Genomic DNA, 20173 nt, shown 5'->3' with positions numbered 1-20173 from the left:
AACACACCCATCGAGAAGCTTTAGGAGTATATCGAAAAGGCGCAGCAAGGGACGTTCGTTCCGGACAGAGAGAACGACGAGCTCACAGAGGCCCTCGGGAATCCTGAGCACCCCGGACGGACACGAGGCACGCCAGGCTCCCTTTCGTGGAAGGCTGGATTTCCCGACGCAGGCGGTTACAAACGCCGGGAGAGGAAGAAGAAAAAGGAGTTGACCCAACTACAGGCGCTGCACGCAAGGGTACAAGCGCTAGAGGAACGAGAGGCAGTTCGCAGCACGCGACCTGCCGAAGCTACACCCGAAGCTACCCCGCCATCTCAGCGGAGAAGCAGCGTGGCTTCCACGGAGCTGCTTCAGGAGCCTGTCTTCACGGCTCCTGCTAGCTACCCCGTAGATGCTATCACGGAGTCTCAGCATTGCCACCTTATGACGCAGTGGATGGAATTGAAAGTCAAGGCGGCTGTTGGCTCTGTTGCACCTCCTGAACCTGGCGCAACTTTTCACTGCCGGCCGATTCCAGAAGGATATGCTAGGGTGATGGTGGATGAAATCACAGAAGGATTTGAGGACCTCCAGCTTGACCACCCTACGGGTGAAGGGGAGACTCGGCTGGGTTCTTGTCTGAAGACTCCATGCCTATGGCGGAAGGAGCTCATCAACCTTCCGAACTGGATGCCTCCGCCTCCTCCTCCTCCTCCGGCGAGTCAGGGCACTCCGCCTCCTCCACCGCCTCCTCCTCCGGCGAGTGACGATCAGGGCACTCAGCCTCCTTCTCCGGCGCGTGGCGGCACTCCGCCTCCTTCTCCGCCTGCGCCGGCGCGCCCGAGCAGCCACCAGCCTCCTCCTTCTCCGCCTCGCCAGCAAGGGCGGAAGAGACCCGCCGCCGCCCCGGCTGCTCCGGCGCGTCGTAGTACTTCTCCTCCGCCTCGTAAGCAAGCACGAAAGAAGACATCGGCAGCCGCTCCGTCTGCTCCGGCGTCTAGCAGTACAGCCAGAGGCGGGAGGCAATACAGATACGGTCCACCTCTCAAGCCTCTAGAGAAGTTACCGTACGAGAGGACCGCGAAGGAAAACGTGAAGATCATGCGGACCGAAGTGAAGGACTTCTTTGAAGGGTTGAAAGCAAAGAGACATCCACCTCCGGAGGAGAAGGTAGATCCGGTGAAAGCAAAGCGCACTATCGATGCCCTGAGGAAACCACCAAAGTCTCCGCCAAAAACCAACTATGAGCGCATTACTGAAAAGGCATATATCGAAGCGTCGCGGTCGGGAAGTACTATCAGTGATCAAAGGTTAAAAGAACGAGCAGCTGGGAAAAAAAATTGCCCAGCTCGGCGAACAAGCAAACCAATCGTGCCCCCCGCTCAATGTGTCTAGCGACATCGTCGCTAATGCTCCAGGGATGGTGCCCGGTTATAGCAATCTTGAAGATTACCTGCCCTACGATGTACATTATGATTTCTTGGAGGTGGACGAACACAGATACGAGTACGGGAAGCCTCTCGTCAAAGATGAAAAATCTCTAACAACGATGATGCGAAGATTCCATAATTGGTACATGAAAACCTGCAGAGAGTCTGGGGGGGACGAATACTTTGTATCTGAGAATTAAAGAGGAGCACGACCTCGTTGGAACTGATCTGTTGCATGTTCCATTTGAGGAGTTCTTCCAGTTCTTCAATCAAAAGGCCCTCGATAAATTAACGGTCACTTGCTACTGTCTGTAAGTACTACTTCTGTCATTAAGTCTCTATATATAGCTCAGCTCTTTCATTGCATGTATTTATAATTATCCTCACTATATTATGCAGATTGAAGATCGTCGAGTGCAGAAAAGCAGAAATGTATGATATTGGGTTCATTAACACAAATCTCATAGGTGAATTTCAGGTTACAAAGAACGTCGAAGAGGCCGAGGCCAACTTGCTCAAATCATTGTTAATAAATCAAAACAAAGATTTAATACTCTTTCCTTACAACTTCAAGTGAGTGTTACTGTCGTGTGCATATTCGGTTTCCCTTATTACTCGAGCAAGGTTATAGTAATGTAATTGATGAGTTATGCATGCGTGCGCAGCTTCCACTATATTCTCCTGGAGTTTAAGCTTGAGCGGGGACTAGTAACCATCTTAGACTCGAGACGAAAAGATCCCGAGACCTATGCGGACATGACTAAAATTCTCAACAAGTTCAATCGATCATTATCGCACCATATCGGAAAATTTTTGTTCATTTCCTGATATCTCAAGTAATAATTATTTTCTTTGTCTTGCAGGTTTGGAAACAGTTCACCGCAGAAGCTCCGGGACTGCCGAAGGAGCTGCAATATAGATACCCGAAAGTAAGTACTACTAGCTAGCTAGTTGCGCGCATCTCCCGTTGATTCTAGCTACTTTCATCAATGCCATTTATAATGCTTCATTATCAGTTTGATTGACCTCTATTTCTCGTAAAGTGCTTGTGGCAGGAACAAGGGAATGATTAGTGTGGATACTACGTGTGCGAGTTCATCTACAACGCGACTTTGAAAAATAAGCGGGGCTACTCTAAAAGACAATATGAAGTGCGTAAGCAATAATATTCACAATTTCATTTTATTACACCATCATTTCTGTTGAGTTTCATTCATATATATGTATTAACCCCCTTCTTCAAATTAGACGTGGCAGATGCGGAATGAACTCCTACCACAAGATCGCATGAAAGCAATTCAAGAGAAATTGACGGGATTCTTTCTTGACCACGTCATCAATAAAGCCGGAGAATACCATGTGGAAGTTGAGTTCAAATGCTAGGGGATTGTAAGAGATCTTACATATTGTATATGTATGTAGCCAGTAGCGTCGGATAGATAGTACGAAAACTTGTTGTTCGACCAATCTATCGGAGAAGGAGAGGTCGATCACTTCTCTCGGTATGCATGACGAACTTCTGTACTTAATGGTTTCCTTCATTTTCTTACTAGCTAGCGTGTCGAGGGCCTCTCTATGTATAGTACGTAGCGTCGACCAAGCACGGAGATAAGAGAGGACACTTCTCTCTATTAATTAATTAGCTACCTAACACAATATATGAAACACCTTAATTAACCATACAAAACCCCCAAATCCACCCCCTTTCAGAAGAAAAAAAACCCTAGCCCCTGAACAGCTGACGCGTGGATGCCTATTGGTCCCGGTTGGTGCCACCAACCGGGACTAAAGGGCCTCCTGCCTGGGCTCGCAGCACCGGCCACGTGGAGGCCCATCTGTCCCGGTTAGTATAAGAACCGGGACTAAAGGCCTAGGCATTAGTAACGACCCTTTAGTCCCGGTTCCCCAACCGGGACAGATGGGCCTTATGAACCGGGACAAATGGGCCTTTTTCTACTAGTGGAGTATGACCTATGATGATATTAATCCAAAGTATTAGGTTTTCACCACCAACAACTTTCAATTTTCAAACACAATTCGATGGAAGTCGAGTTAACTTTTCAAATTCACAGAAAGATTGCCAGAAATAAGAGCCCATTACTAGAGCCTGCATGGTACTTTTGCTTGGACAAACTTATTTCCATGTTGGTAAATAGGTTGAAAGCATCTCAAATTTTAACCTGGAATAACATGTGCAGATTCTAGCTAGATCATATTTACTTGGGTCCACAAAGCTGATGCATTGTGAGATTAGCAAAATGGCTCATAGATATTTTGCTTCCCAATAATTAGAACACAAAAAATGGTCTTTTCTAGCAAGGAAGTAAACAGAAAAATGATGATTAGTATGCAAACAATGCAATAAAAACATGAATGAGATTTGTATATCTCAATAGGAAATGAGCATCACTGCCTAATGAAATTAACAAAATGAGGGTTTAAAAATATTCTAGAGCTATTGCTTTTGTACAAATTGACAAGCACATGGTCATACAAGATTAGTGTCATATTTTCTCGAATGTTTCGATGAGGAAAACATATTATTTTCCTAATTGTGGAACAATGCATTGTTAGAAATACTAAACAATTTATCAAAAGTGATGTAATAGTTGGATGCCTTTGATGATGCAGTAGTCAAGGTTTTGGGCATGTGCCTAAAGTTTTATGAAGGGGGCAGGGAGTATGACCTATATTACGATGGTCATCTAACAATACGATAACATATACCACTAGTAACTTCCACAATTCAAGCATCATTTGATAAAAAAAGTGTTAATTTTTCAATTCGAATAAACCTTGTTATAAAATTCTAGCCAATTAGTAGAAAACTCATGGTACTTGGTTAGACAATGTTATGTTTTGTCCATATAGATAACTAGACCAAAGCATCTCAAATTCACAATTCACCACCAACAACTTTCAAATTTCAATCATAATTCGATAGAAGTCGAGTTAACTTTTCAAATTCACAAGAAGTTTGCCAGAAATAAGATCACATTACTAGAACCCGCATAGTACTTGCTTGGACAAACTTATTTCCATGTTGGTAAATAGGTTGAAAGCATCTCGGATTTTATCTAGAATGACGTGGGCAGATGCTAGCTAGATCAAATTGCCAAGCCCAAGCCCCATGTGGTGTGATAACATGCCAAATGGCTCCTTTTTTATTAAATAATAAGACTATATTAGTTTTGGAATAAAATAAAAGTAGTATGCTTATTTTTCCTAAAAAACAGCTAAACCCACTCGTTTTGGGCTTTTGGCTTATGGGTCGAGCTTCTGGCTGAAAAGTGAGGCCAAGTTTGGTTCTTGAGCTTTCGGGTTGAGCTGATACTTCCCTATTGTTAGTCGGATATCCCTAATGAATATGGGGCTGAGTTGTTTTTTTTTTTGTCAATTTGAGATTGCTTTTATCATGCTTGTCGCGTGGTAATATGGGCCTGAGTTGTTAATCAAGTTAAATGCCATGTCATTGTGGCATGTGTTTGGTGTGCCAGTTTGGAGAAAATAATGAAATATTATCACCGTCCCAAAATAGTTGTCTTAAATTTGTCTAACTACGGATATATCTAACACTAAAACATGTCTAGAACACCCGTATCTAGACAAATCTAAGACAACTAATTCTCGATGGGCAGAGCTTCACACAGCTAAAATGTAAAAAGTAGCAATATTTTCTAATGGTGCCACAGGTAAAAATTGAAAGGAGAATGCAGGTACCCTTTGAATCATTCATTATCGTCTTCGAACCCATCTTAAATCCGTAACAGCTAATTAATATAAGGAAGTATCATTGCATTCCACTGATAGTACAACAATATCATGCGTCGTCTATAATCAAATTAATAAGAATGGATGGGCGAATCAATCAGAGATGCATGAGGGGCACGTAGTTCTTGAAGATGTGGTCGACGATGATCTCATACGCCCTCTGCGTGGGGTGGTAGCTGTCGAAGAACACATGCTTGTCCACGTCGTCGCACACCCCCATGTACCTCGTGTCGCAGAGCATGGTGACCTCGATGAGCCCGGAGCCGCAGCAGCCGTGCGTGAGCTCCGTGAACCCCCACCGTTCGCCGTGCACGGCGAGCTCCTCGATGATGTCGTAGATGTCGAAGTAGACGACGAGGGTGTGGAACGTGGGGTCGGCGTTGAGCCTGTCGATGAGCTGCTGCAGCGCCTTGTTGTACATGAGCGCGGCGTAGTTCCGGCGGGCCTCGCAGCGGCGCCGCGGCCCGCCGCCGATGGTGCGCTGCGAGGGGACGCAGCCGATGGGCGGCATCCCCGTGAAGCCCATCTTTCTGGCGCCCCGCGCGCTGGTGTTGCGGAGGAAGGCCTCGGCGCCGACGAGGAGCAGGTCCACGTAGGCCGGGATGTCGTAGTCGCCGGCGCGGTAGGGCGTCATGAAGTAGGTGTTGGCGAGGTCGTCGGTCCCGGTGACCACGAAGAAGAAGGCGCCGGCGATGATGCGGCGCGTCTCGGCCTCCCCCACGATGCCCACCAGCCTGCGCCGGTACTCGTCGAAGAACTCCAGCTCCTGGTCCATGGTGAACACGTTCACGATCTGCGGGGTCAGCGGGTCGAACCCGGTGGCGCCCGACGCGAAGCTGACGCCGGTGAGCAGGTCCTCCGGCGTGTGCTCCACGTTCAGCCACGGACCAAGAAGTGGCTTCAAGTTAAGCCTCCGAGCTGAAATGTATTAAACCACAAACGTGCGCTGGTTAATTAGTAATTGATGGATCACAGCTGAACTGAATCTACTTACCCAGTGCACAAAATTAAGTGAAACAGTGAAGTAGCTGGGTGATAAAGACGAAGAACGAAGGTACAAATTCATGGCAATGGAGCATGGATCACCGATTGGACTGACTACTGGGGTCCTGCAGATCTAGACAGGAAGCATATATCTTCTCTACCGCACTGGTCATGCTTAATTACACACACACACTCTCTCTCTACTCAAGTGGCACAAGGCCACAGTTTTTTTTATTGAAGTTTTAGTGTTTTTTTATTGAACAACTGCGATTGCGATGCTTAATTACACACTCTCTTTGTACTCATACTTAACAGAAAAGAGTGCCTCGTTTTTTATTGAAGTTTTAGTCTTTTTTTATTTATACATAGTGATTTAGCCAGTTCGTGTGAAGTTTCAGTCACATGTGAAATTCCTGCCATTTTTTCTTAGTTGTAGTTTCAGTCAAATGTGAAAATGTCAAACAGAGACCGAGCTCCATGGAGGCCTTAATTTGAAAACTACAAAATTCAAACTTTTCAGTTTCAAAAAATTCTGAAACAAAATACACATATACCTAGATACATAATGTACATGCGTGCAAAATTTCAGGTCAAAATACGTTAAAATGAGAGCTACAAAAAAATGACAAATCTTGAGTTTTTTAGTATATGTACTGTTCATCTTCAAATTTTATAAAAACAAAAAATGTGCAGCTCACAGTTCAAGGTATTTCATCCTGAATTTTTTTCACACATACACATTACATCCTTGCGTACATGTGCATTTTTTTCATAAAATTTTGGAACTGAGCATTTTGAATTTTGAAATTCAAAATAAAGGCCTCCATAGAGCTTGGTCTCCAAAATGCCCTACTCACTTTGTTTTAAATATAACTACACTTTCAAATTTTAATGTTTGCTTTGTTTTTTCTTGTAATTTTCAGTCACTTTGTTTTAAGTAGTTGGGTCATAAAGATGAAGACCAAAGGGTACAAATCCATGGAGTGTGCAGCACTGATTGGAGTTGGACGGACTGGTCCTGCACAGACAGGAAGAATATATCCTCTCCAGTGAACTGCTCATGCTTAATTGCACACACTCTCAACTACAGTGCCTTTTAAAAAAATCAGTCATTTTTCTAAAAGAGTGATTCAGTCACTTTTTATGAAGTTTTGGCCGCGTTTTTGAGAAATTCCGGTCATTTTTTGTTAACTGTAATTTGTTTATTTCTGTTAGTTTCGTATGCACTTTTATTTGTGGAATTGCATTTTCTATATGATTACAATGTAACCTTTTGATATTTTTATGAGGTAAAATGGTGACCGAAAATCTCAAAATTTTCAGTCACATGTGCACGCACGAAAAACATGAATTTGCAACACTTATGGAAAGAAATAGGACATAATGTTTTACAGAACAAATCATTTAGAGAGGCTGATCATAGGGTGGAATTTTTTTTGTCCAAAGCCGAAGCCTGATTAATGTATCATTCTCCTTTTTACATCCGCCCATCTCTGTTTTCTGCAATGAGGTGTGGTTAGAGTGGCAACCTAATGGCCGAGGCTCGCACTACCTTCATTTTGCTCGATTAGAAAGCTGAGATATCCCCTTTGTTGTTTCCATGTGCTCGTTTTCCTCTTCTGCCTTTGGTTTCTCTTCTCATTTTCATTTTTGTGAAGTTAATTAGATGTAATTACCCTAAACTTTGGCGGAGAAGTGTAATACCCTTTGGTTTATCTTTTTGCGGGGAAGTGTAATACCCTTCTCATTAGTATCTCTGATCGGTGGGCCACTCGAAAATGTCGATAGAAGGATCAGAAATGAGGCCAGAGGAGATGTGTACTCCCCAAAACTTTGGCGGAGCTTTAAAATTATATATTTGGAAATAATATGTATGAATTTATGTTGATAAATACTTCATAGTGCATAGAGATTACTTCTTTATTGAATATACATATGCCGCTTCTTCAGTCAATAGAAAGAATTGTCAACCCATTAAAAGTTGGACTTTTTTATTATTGCTGTAAAACGATTTTTGCTTTTTAGTTGGGTTGGTTGTGTGCATCGTGCTATAAGATGCTGTGCATTCCTTCCATGGTTGTATCACCTTAATATATCAATTGAACTTTATCAAATAAAAATATAGAAAGAATGTGACTCAAGGTTATATAAAGAACCGTATCAACATCTAAAACTACCACCTTTCTTTGCATGCAGGAAGTGACGTACGCATGCATGCTACCGATGTGTACTCGAGCTAATTAAGCGAGATACGTACCGATGAGGTCGGGGGGCAGGAGCGCGTTGGAGAAGCGGCCGGTGGCGACGTGGCCGGCGAAGTCCTTGCCGTAGGGCGCGTGGTTGGCCTTCATCCTCGTCGCCGGCAGGTTGTTGTTGTTGCCGGGGTCCACGATCGAGTCGCCGAACACGATCAGCGCCGTCACCAGCGGCTTCTTATTACTACTCCCCTGCTGCTGCGTCGCCTGCACCGTCATCGTCTGGTTCAGGTCCCTCCCGCACACTAGTGCCGGTGCCGCCATTGCCACCATCGCCACCGCCACCGCTACAAGCAGCTCCCGCAGCCGGCACCGCTGGGTCGTGATCATCTTGACCCCCCTTGTATATTGCTCCTGTTGTATGAGTGGCTGGCCTCGATGCAGGGCGGCCATAGCTCGATCTCATCTATTTATGCACGTCGTCCATGGGCACACAGATCGTGAGCTAAGCAAGATAATGGAGAGAATGTACGCGCGCACAGTGCCGGCCGTCCCCGGGGAACTGTTCTCGCATGTTGGGTTCCATGACTTTACAACCTAGCAGCAGCAATGGTGCATGCCATGCATCATGCATGCACGGTGCAAGATCGATCGACTAATCGAAGATCAACGCATTGCATTTACGAGGAACACTGTTGCGTGCATCAAAAGGGTATATTTATGTGTGCATGGACAGCAAGCTGAACAGGTTGCATGCATGTTCTTCCTGCCGGACAGACAGATCGAATAATCCATCCATCTCTTCACCAACTTTTGTGGGCATTGATTACTGGCCCATTATGTATGTATATGTACGTGTCATTGATAAAGTAGAGTACGTTGACGACTTGTTTAGATGGATCGGGAACGAGAACCATGTGCATGTGAAGGTGCACTGTTGATCATATAGCTGGAGGCAGAGCGGATGGACGCCGTGCTACACCGTTTGTACTGTGTTGATCTAGCTAGAACAATCAATTGGAATTTAGATGGGTGGGACACTCTGCATGCCTATGTATGTACTCCTGATCAAAGTGTTGAACATATTTGTGCATGTATTTGCTAGGATAATTTCCTACCGGCCCCGTCTCTAGTTTCTTTGTATAGATGAGGCCGAGGGCTGCCCTTGTACCCATATATACGTGCACCGTGCACCCGATCAATACATCGAGAGTTGCATTGCCTTCAACATGGTATCAGTTTCTCTTCCGATCCAACCCTAGCTTTCGCTCCTAGCCGCCGCCGCAGCCCCTCGCTGCCGCCGCGGCCATCTCCTTGCGCCGCCGCCGCATCCTCACCCCGCCGCCACGCGCGCCTTCCCATCCCCATCCCTCTCCCTCTCCCTCTCCCACGCCGCCTCCCTCCCACCCGATCCCATCTCCCCGCTAGCCGCGCCGCCACTTCTTCCCTCGGTCGCCGCTGCACCCATGGCCTCTCCCCACTCCGCCGCCTCCCTCCCCTCCAATCCCTTCGAAGGTCCGGCCCCTCCCCCGGTGGAGGTCGTCCGCGATCTCGACATCTTCGCCCGCGTGCCCGCCGTTCTTGACTACGCCACCTCCACCTACTACGCCTGGAAAACCTACTTCTCCCTTGTCTTCCGCGAGTACCACCTCATCGATCACGTTGATGGCTCCATCAACTCCGGCCTCATGTTCGCGGACGACGACTGGCTGACCATCGATGCCACCATCACTTGCTGGCTGTACCAAACCATCTCCAAGGACATCTTCCACACCATCGTTTGCGACACTGATGACGCGCAGACGGTGTGGACGAAGCTGAACGGGCTCTTCCTCGACAACGCCCTCCAACGCCGCGTGTTTCTTCAGCAGGAATTTTTTGGCAGCCATCAGCTTGACTCGTCCATTGACAATTATTGCATGCGCCTTAAGAAACTTGCTGACGAACTCCGCGACCTCGGGGAGCGGGTCTCCGACGACCTCCTCCTCAGCACGCTCACCGCTGGTCTGAACGAGGAGTTCGGCAACGCGGCCTCCAACCTCACGTTCCTCCCGGACCCGACCTTTCCTCGGGTCGTGGCCTATCTTCGGTTGGAGGAGAGGAGGATGAAGATGGTGAAGTCCCGGGCCACGCACACGGCTCTCGCGGCGGGCACCTCCCGCGCCGCTCCTTCAACGGCGCCGCAGCCGCCCGCCGCCGCCGGCGTCGTACTTCCAGGCGCCACCGGCGCCCGTCTACCAGCCGCCGCCCCCTGCCCCTGATCGTCGCCGCGGGGGGCGCCGCGGCAAGAAGCAGCAATAGCAGCACGGCGCGGGGGGGGGGGGGGGGGGGCGCCAGCCGCAGCAGCAGCTGCCCCCGCCCCCTGGGCCGCCGCGACCAACCCTTGGACGGGGGTGGTCCATGCGTACACGATGCCTGTCCCGCGGGCCCCCGTCCCGGCTGGGATCCTCAGCCCCCGGCCCGGCGCGCATCAGGCGTTCTTCGCCGCCCCGGGTGGCTACTTCGTCGCGGCACCTCCGTACGCCGCCCCGGGTGGCTATGCCACGACCATACCTGGCCATGCCGCCCCGGGTGGCTACCCCGCCGCCCCTCAGGCCGCGGCCGCCGCACTCCTGCCGGCCCCTTGGGATCCGGCCCTCCTTGCGGCGCTTCACTCCGCCCCTACACCCAACACGTACACCGGAGGCGGCGACTGGTATATGGACTCCGGGGCTACCACCCACATGACTTCCAACCCTGGTAACCTCAACTCCGTATTTCCAGTTTCTACCGCATATCGTATCACTGTTGGGGATGGGTCTTCCCTTCCCATTACTCATGTCAGTCATGGTTCCTTTCCGTCTAACTCTACGCCTATTCACATGTCTAATGTCTTAGTTTCACCTGAGTTAGTCACTAATCTTGTTTCGTTCGTTCTCTTACACGTGAAAATCCTATAACTGTTGAATTTGACGAAGTGGGTTTTTCTGTTGAGGACGCCCGTACCCGGATGGTGCTCCATCGATGTGACAGCCCGGACGGCCTCTACCCGGTGAACACCGCCACTTCCACATCCGCTCCGGTCGCTCTCTCCGCCACGGTGGACCTTTGGCATGCTCGGCTGGGGCATCCGAACCCGGCCACCCTTCGTCATATTCTTAGGACTTTTTCATTCACGTGTAATAAAACCGATGATCATACTTGTCATGCTTGTCGTCTCGGCAAGCATGTCCGCCTTCCGTTTAGCGCGTCCTCATCGGTGGCGTCGTATCCATTTGAGTTGATTCATAGTGATTTGTGGACATCTTCTGTTGCCAGTAATACGGGTTTTTTATACTATCTTGTCATACTTGATGATTTTTCGCACTATGTGTGGACCTTCCCGTTGCGGAGAAAATCCGATGCACTCTCCGTTCTCACTACATTTAACTCCTATGTCGCTATGCAGTTTGGGCGTCCCATTCATGCCTTGCAGACTGACAACGGGAAGGAGTTCGATAACGTCGGGGTTCGCACCCTCCTTGCCACACACGGCACAATTTTTCGTCTCACCTGCCCGTATACCTCGCAACAAAATGGTCGCGCCGAACGGATCCTTCGCACCCTCAATGATTGTGTGCGCACTCTTCTTTTCCACGCCAATGTCCCGCCCCGGTTTTGGACGAACGCTCTCTCCACCACCTCTCTCCTCATCAACGTTCGTCCGACTCGTGCTCGTGGGAACTTTGAACCACATCATCTCCTCTTCGGTAGCCCACCTTCATATGATGATCTTCGTGTTTTTGGATGTCTCTGTTATTCTAGCATCGCCTCTACTACTCCTCATAAACTCGCACCTCGTTCCGTGGCATGCATCTTTCTCGGATACCCACCAAACACAAAAGGCTATCGTTGCTATGATCCGGTTTCCCACCGAGTTTTCACTTCACGGCATGTTTACTTTGACGAGAGGTCTTTTCCTTTTCACCAGGTACCGCCGCCGGCCGACTCGCCATCATCACCCGCGCCTCCCGGTGCCCCTCGGGGAGGCCGCTCACTCGTGCTCGGGCCCCCTGCAGCGCGTGGGCCTCCCCTGGCTTCGGCGCCCCCACCGCGCCTGGGCCCCGCTCTGGGTCCGCGGCGTCGGACCTGGACCCCTCGCCCGCCGGCTCGCCGGCAGCCACGGCATCCCATGCGCCTGACCCGGGCTCCTCGACGGCTTCCACCGGTCCGGCCGCATCCTCGTCGGCGGCCACGGCACCCCCGACTCCCGTTGAGTCAATAGCCCGGGCAGCGAGCGCATCTCCCGCGCCTGACCCCGGGTCCTCGACGGCCTCTTCGCCCGCCTCGTCGTCGGCCCCGTCCGCCTCGCCGGCTGTGCCGCCGGCCCCGCCGACCCCGCCGGCCCCGTGGCCGCCCCGGACACCCGCATGGTCACCCGTGCTCGCGCCGGCATTCACCGGCCCAGCACGCGTTATTCTGTGGATGAGTACCTCCTCGCTGCCTCGACGTCTGCGCCGTCACCTCTCCCATCGTCCGTTCGAGCTGCCCTTTGCGATCCGCATTGGCTCGCGGCGATGCAGGAGGAGTTCGATGCGCTGGTGCGCAATCGCACCTGCCAGCTTGTCCCGCGGCCACCCCATGCCAACGTCATCTCTGGCAAGTGGGTATTCCGGCATAAGACTCGCCCTGACGGGTCTCTCGAGCGCTATAAGGCTCGGTGGGTCGTCCGCGGGTTTCGGCAACGCGCTGGAGTCGACTTCACCGACACGTTCGCCCCGGTTGTCAAACTGGGCACGATTCGCGCGGTCCTTCAGCTCACGGTCTCTCGCGCCTGGCCGGTGCATCAGATGGATGTGTCGAATGCGTTCTTGCATGGCCATCTCTCGGAGCAGGTTTTCTGCCAGCAGCCAACCGGCTTCGTCGACGCGGCTCAGCCTGACCATGTGTGCCTGCTCTCCCGCTCTTTGTACGGGTTGAAGCAGGCCCCTTGCGCCTGGTACCAGCGGATCGCCGACTTTCTACAGCAGCTCGGGTTCCAGGCTACTCGCTCCGACGCCTCGCTGTTTGTCTACCACCAGGCTCCGGCGACCGCTTACCTGCTCCTCTACGTCGACGACATCATCCTGACAGCTTCCTCGCCCGAGCTCCTTCGTCAGCATACTGCTCGCCTCAGCGCTGAGTTCGCCATTAAGGACCTCGGCCCGTTGCACTACTTCCTCGGCATTGAGGTGGTCCGACGCACCGATGGGTTCTTTCTTCATCAGTAGCAGTATGCACAGGACATTCTCGAGCGGGCAGGCATGCTTAACTGCAAGCTTGTCCCCACGCCTATCGACACGAAGGCCAAGGTCTCTGCGCTCGACGGCTCACCCGCGCCAGATGCAGCGTTCTACCGCTCCATCGTCGGCGCTCTCCAGTACTTGACACTCACTCGGCCGGACTTGCAGTACGCCGTCCAGCAGGTGTGTCTCCACATGCACGCCCCTCGCGACACTCACTGGAACCTGGTGAAGCGGATTCTTCGGTACATCCGCGGCACCACAGATCTTGGTCTTACGTTGACGGCCTCGCCCTCGACTGACCTGGTCGCCTACAGTGACGCCAACTGGGCTGGCTGCCCGGACACGCGACGCTCGACTTCAGGCTACTGCGTCTACCTGGGGCCCTCGCTCATATCGTGGTCGTCTAAACGACAACCCACGGTCTCCCGCTCCAGTGCCGAGGCTGAGTATCGTGTTGTGGCCAACGCCGTCGCCGAGTGCTCGTGGCTTCGCCAGCTCCTCCAGGAGTTGCTTCTTGATGTCCCAAGGCCACCATTGTCTACTGTGACAATGTCTCTGCGGTCTACCTCTCCGCCAACCCCGTTCATCATCGTCGCACGAGCTTGACATTCACTTCGTGCGAGAGCAGGTGGCTCTTGGGCGCGTCCGCGTTCTTCATGTTCCCACCGCTCAGCAGTTTGCCGATGTCATGACGAAGGGGTTACCGACGCCTACATTTGAGGAGTTCCGGTCCAGTCTATGCGTCACTGGTGACGTATCGACTGCGGGGGGGGGGGGGGGGGTTGAACATATTTGTGCATGTATCTGTTAGGATAATTTCCTACCGGCCCCGCCTCTAGTTTCCTTGTATAGAAGAGGCTGAGGGCTGCCCTTGTACCCATGTATACGTGCACCGTGCACCCGATCAATACATCAAGAGTTGCATTGCCTTCAACACAAAGTAATTCATTAATTTATTCTTTCTTCCGCAGTAGCTATTTTAAGTTGCCTGAATTTGCAATTGGTGTAATTTGATCTTGTGGGAGAAGGAAGAAGGGGGCGAGACGCGGTACCAAGGTAGACACTGGGACAAGGGCACCACGGCGAGCCGCAGCGAGGTGGGGGGACGCCGGGAAGGCTGAGCCAAGAGCAGCCGGAGAAGAGGCAGGGACGTGAGCGTTCAGAGGAGGAAGAAGTTTCTCACATTCGTTCGGGTGGGGACTAACGGTTGGACATAGAAGATGACGAAGGTGAGCAGCTGGATTGAAATCCAACGGCTGAGAAAACCGTCTTACTTATTTTTAGACAACCGTGAAATAGTCGCCCCCTATCAGTTCAAGCATGGTGCAAAAAAAAAAAGTCACTGAGAGACATTCGTTGTTGCATGATTAATGGAAGGTTGCGCATTCCTTCATTCATTGGCGTCACATGTGTGGTGTGCCCCAACACACTCCTTAATGTCGCGCCATTAATGCATTACGCATGGCAGGGCCGGTGCATCCACCGCTGTGAGAATGTAACGTGTACCCCGAAGAATATATGTCGAGACATGTCCTTTCTCCATCCAGATCAAAAGGAAACGAAAAAATTGCTTCCTCAAAGACGTTAGCATGGATGCAAAGGCAATGGCATGGTGATGACATTATGAACCATTGCTCCTCGTTTTAAGGCAGCCGAAAAACCCGTCCTCCGGTTTAGAGCAATTCTAGTAGAGTCTAATATTATGGACGCTAAGGCCCCTCCCAATACTCCATCTTGTACAGGTGCTAAGGTTGCCATGTAGGCAAAAAAATCTGATGTGGTAAGGTAATTAAGAAGAAAGAGATGCGTGTGGTGACCCCAAAAAGAAACAATACCAAGCGCGTGAACCTAGGCAATACATTTAAATGGAAGAAACTCACCAATGCACGATGAACTTTAGTTGCAAAATCATTAAATGTAGTATGCTTAGCTACAACAAGTTAAGCACCTATTCTTTGGGGGCTTTAGTTAGAGGTAAAGGCACTAGAAGTCCACAAACTTGCTCGGGTTAGTGATGATTTGGTCCAAAACTTGTAAAAGCTTACTCCACCACCCACAAACTTGCATCCTAGGTGCAAAAAAACCCACAGCCAGTCACAAGGTTACATCTTGCACTGTATGTTTTATAGAAAAGGCCCTGGATTCATTAGAATTGACGCATGGGTCCAGATTTCAGCCAACACAGAAAGAAACGGAAGAAGAAAAAACTGCGCCCGAGGCAACTGTATATATAGAACTTTTATATTAGTATATACACAACAAGATCCGGCAACGCTAGTTGTTTTTACTTGTACGTCGTGACTCATTTCCATTCTTTTTTTCCGGAAGACTCCTTTTCATTCTGAACTGAATGAACAACAAACTAAATTGGCACGTACATCACTGCGTAGACGTAAGTACGTACAAACATTTTCTTACCAATTTACTAAAAAAACGCATCTCACTGAACCCCATTTTTTATTCGATTAGTTAGTTAGTTTACCGTAGAGATCACGGGTCATCATGCATCAACCTAGCTAGCTACTCTCTCCGTTCGAAAATATTTGACATGGTTTTAGTTCAAATTGCTCTAGAAATTAAGATATTTCTCGTCCAACTATCCTAATGCACCAAGCAACGATCCGACAAAATCGAACCAAGCTCGTACGTACGTGCACTCCATGCAAGTGATATTTATTTAATGAAATTATATATTATTGTATGTGCTTCATTTTTTTTATGGTCAAAGGAACAACGTCTCAAATTTCACATGGTTTAATATTTTGGCAGTAGTGTCGTGACAACTGACAAGGAAAATTTTAGACCAACATTAGAACCCCCGTCGATGGAGATGTCACATTCTTTTTTGCAATAGAACAGATTTTTGTGATTTGCACGAGTTTATTTATTTTTAGTATGATTTTAACATTGTACTATGTGTTGGTCAAAATCGATTTCAACAGAAGCATTTTTCTATTACAGTTTAGGCTCGCAAAATAGTAGTGTGCTTTTTTGTGAGTGATTATTAAAGTGTACTTGAGCTTATGTTTGTAGTTTAAACTTGTAAAAAAGAAGCATCTAATTTATTTGAATTTTGTGTGCTTACTTTGATTTTCTTTAGTATCACACCATACCCGCCTTTCTAGACTGACGAGGTTTTGATGTGATAGATATATATAACGCGGCGTTTCTATGGTCATATGGTATTGACATATTTCCTTTTGTAGATGAGGTGAGTAGTTTATACTTGTATTGCTTTGGAGTACGCTTTTTTTTCACCCGCAAAAAAAAGGAGTACTATATTTTTTTGCATTTCATATGTATACAGTCAGGGTGTACGTACACATATACTGGGCTGCTCCCTGGCTTGGAGGTGACCAAAGATGACGTACTAACAAATACTCATATCTTTTCAGTTTCACCAGGTCGGTTTATACGTGACTTGTACTTTTTTTAACACTACATGACTTGTACTATTATTTTTATGATATACTAGATGAGACACGTATTACCATAAAAAAAGATGATGTAGTAGCAGATATATAAACAGTGGCCCGCAAAAAATATTTAAACAGTTTTCGCGAAAAAAAACAGATCAGTTGATTAGGCGTCGTGGTTTGTTTGTTCGGACAGATCAGCCATTTTTCACATATATATAAATAACCCATACGAATTTGAAACAAAGAGAATGACTTGGTCTGTTGGTTAGCGTGATCGAGCAGTCCTGCTGATGGTCCGAGTTAGACCAGTCGCGGCCGCAAGTTTTAACGCTCTGTATTTATTTATTTATTCTCATCCGCATACTGACAGCTGGGACCATGCTGCTGTGCATCAATTTCGAAGACATTGGGGTGGTCTTCACAAAATATCCAGTGGCGGGTGGCCGCTCCTGGTTGGTTGTGGTTTTTTTTGCACCTAAGCTGCAAGTTAGTGAGTGTTGGGGTCAAGTTTTGCAAGTTTATGGACCAAACCAGCACCCACCGTACAAGTTTATGGACCTCCGATGCTTTTACCTCCTTTAGTTACTAAAGTTTTTAATGTACTTAGCACCTCATGTAAGCACCGATGCATTGAAAGAGGCGACGCGCAAATACAAAAAACGTCATAAGTAGAGTCTCCAAAAAAAATGTCCGAGTGGGACACGTTTGCCATTGGCTAACAAGACATCTTTCTTCCCCATCTCATTAAACAACAACGAAAGAACTTTTGAACGAGATATCAACAAGGATATCTAGTACGATTTCAACAAGGATTTCTACTACGATAGAATTTCTCCTACAGTTTCAACTATGATTTCTAGCATGATTTGAACAAGCAGACTATAACTAGTTTGACTTCGACCTCTTTCTTCGGTTGGAAGTGACCTCACGGGTGGGAGATGCTTCGACTACTTCCACTTCGCAGGGCACGCAGTTGATGAACGTTTGTGCATCGTTGATGCGGGAGAAGGTCACAACTTTGTGCCCTCCGTGGTTGACGTCCATTTCAACCAGGCGGCCATCATCATGCGGGCAAGGTAGCGGTCGGCGGTGGGGAGGCGCTCTGAACCAACGGCTGATTCAGCCTCACAGAGCACGTTCTCCTTAACTCCGCTGGAGCGCGCGATCGTTTCCCGCGCGCCTGAGTTTCCCGCCTTTGCTGGAGCGCGTGAAACCGTCCCCCACGCGTTAAAATGGCATTTGACCGCGCGCGCGTTTTTTACAGCTACTGTTGGAGATGCTCTAAAGGTCTGTGTTTTAAGGGGTCTGCTAGAGATGCTCTAAGTGTTTTGTGATATGTGTGGGACCTATATATGTGTAGAGACCGGATGCTGATTCATACTCTATCACTGGTTAGCAATGGGGAAACTAGCGCATAAGAGCATCGGCACGCTAAAAAGACGTTTACAGCGCCAGAGTCGCGATTTTTTGCACGCCGCGGAGCGCTGGCTCCAGCAGCCGCTGCAAAATATAGCGCACGCGTACAGCTCCAGCAGACACGCTATATTTCTTTTCTTTTCTACTGCGACTCGATACACATTCAGCTCGAACTATATAGGCATAGATAAATACATACATAGGATAGATAGTACATAGGATAGATAAATACATATGATAGCCTCCTCCTACGATAGATAAAAAAAACTACTACTCGTTGTCCTCCACCTCGGTGATGTCCTCCTCCGACGTCTCAATGTAGGCGTCAATAAACCGATCGTCGTCGGAGTCCCGGGTCGACGCTGCTCCTAGCTCGATGTTGAACTGAGCGGCCGCCTTCCGCGTCGCTTGTCCTCGCGATAGGCGGCTCGCTCCGCCCTCTTCTCCTCCCTCTCCGTCCTCCTTTGCGCGAAGAACTGCTGCTCGTTGATGACGTCTTGCAGGAAGCGTTTGCGCCACTGCTCCATGGCTTCCTCGTCCATCTCGGCGAGGCTGAGATGGCGCTGGCGCCTCCGGGTCTCGCGACGATCCTCGTTGGTGATAAGCCGCGGGGGAGGCGCCAACTCCTCCGCCATCTCCAGCGTCGGCACCTCCGGGAAATTCATGTCCCACCCGGACCGCCGGAGGTGCCACGCCGCCGCATCGTACGTGCGGGCGACCTTGTGGGCGGTCTCGAAGGTGCCGAGGCCGAGGCGCACGTCGTCGGACCGAATCTCGGCGGAGAAGGCGCCGGACGGGCACGCGCGGACGCCGCGGTAGCCCAAACCTCCCCGGCGGTGCGGTGGTGGCGAGGCGAGAAAACGGCAGAGGGCGCGTAGCGAGGTAAAGAGCGATGGGAGGGCGCTGCATTTTATAGGCGCGCCGGACGCCGCGCGCCAAATCTAACGCGCGCCCGGCCGCTTTTATCCCGCACGCCTGAGTTTCCCGTCTTCGCTGGAGCGCGCGAAACCGTCCCGCACGCGCTAAAATCGCATTTTACTGCGCGCGCGTTTTTTGCATCACTGCTGGAGATGCTGTAAGGTTTTGCCTGACTATACAGGGTCAGGTCCCCAAAAGCAGGGCACCACCGATCCCTCTACATATATCCAGTCGATAGATGGAGGAAGCATGGGCATCGTCGGTCTGGTTTCCATGCGTGATAGTGTGATTATTAGAGCGACAATTCTATCAAGTACAAACTGTTCCTGAACTACACGGAAGTGCTAAACTGTTCTGAACTGAATCCTACCTGTACATGCTTCTGAACTGGACAGCATTTATTTCTGAACTTTTTTTGTTTTTGAGACAAATTTGTTTCTGCGCACGTTCTCCCTGCCGAGCCGGGCCTTATTTGGGCCGAGCCATCACGCGGGCTGACTGCTGTATCTTGAGAGATTGAGCAAGTTAGAAATCCACGAATGCAAAATAAAAATAAAAAAATAGAACAAAATAAATTCACGGGGCCAAATCCATCCCTTCCCCTCCTCGCAAAAAAATAAAATTCCATCCCTTCCCCGACCTAAACCTCATCGATCGGCGCCGCGCCCCGGAAAAATATCCTGTGCTCCCAAGGACTTGGTGCTCCGGCTGCACCGTGCGCATCTCGAGCTTTCGATACAGAATGTAGGGATGGGATGAAAATCAAACACCCCACCCTTCAATTTTTGCAAAAATCACCTCAGGTAAGTCCAGAA

The 20173-nt window shown here is 49.3% G+C and overlaps 1 protein-coding gene across 1 annotated transcript; it reads right to left on the bottom strand.

The window, feature by feature from the left end:
- Nucleotides 1-5134: 5134 nt before the first annotated feature.
- Nucleotides 5135-8835, bottom strand: LOC123123912 (GDSL esterase/lipase At1g59030). The gene is made up of 2 exons (XM_044544567.1): nucleotides 8425-8835; nucleotides 5135-6101 (listed from the first exon to the last, which is right to left on the bottom strand). Exons 1-2 carry the CDS (start codon nucleotides 8813-8815, stop codon nucleotides 5281-5283), a joined length of 1212 nt encoding a protein of 403 aa, XP_044400502.1. The 5' UTR covers nucleotides 8816-8835; the 3' UTR covers nucleotides 5135-5280.
- Between the last annotated feature and the right edge of the window lie 11338 nt (nucleotides 8836-20173).

The sequence above is a fragment of the Triticum aestivum genome, chromosome 5D, assembly GCF_018294505.1.
Source record: "Triticum aestivum cultivar Chinese Spring chromosome 5D, IWGSC CS RefSeq v2.1, whole genome shotgun sequence".
NCBI classification, from domain to species: Eukaryota; Viridiplantae; Streptophyta; class Magnoliopsida; order Poales; family Poaceae; genus Triticum; species Triticum aestivum.
This window is presented reverse-complemented; position numbering and strand designations above follow the sequence as displayed.

Coding starts and splice junctions, on each gene's coding strand:
- LOC123123912 (XM_044544567.1), bottom strand. CDS start 8,815: ATGGCCGCCCTGCATCGAGGCCAGCCACTCATACAACAGGAGCAATAT. Junction 6,102..8,424: donor CCTGCCCCCCGACCTCATCG/GTACGTATCTCG, acceptor AATACATTTCAG/CTCGGAGGCTTAACTTGAAG.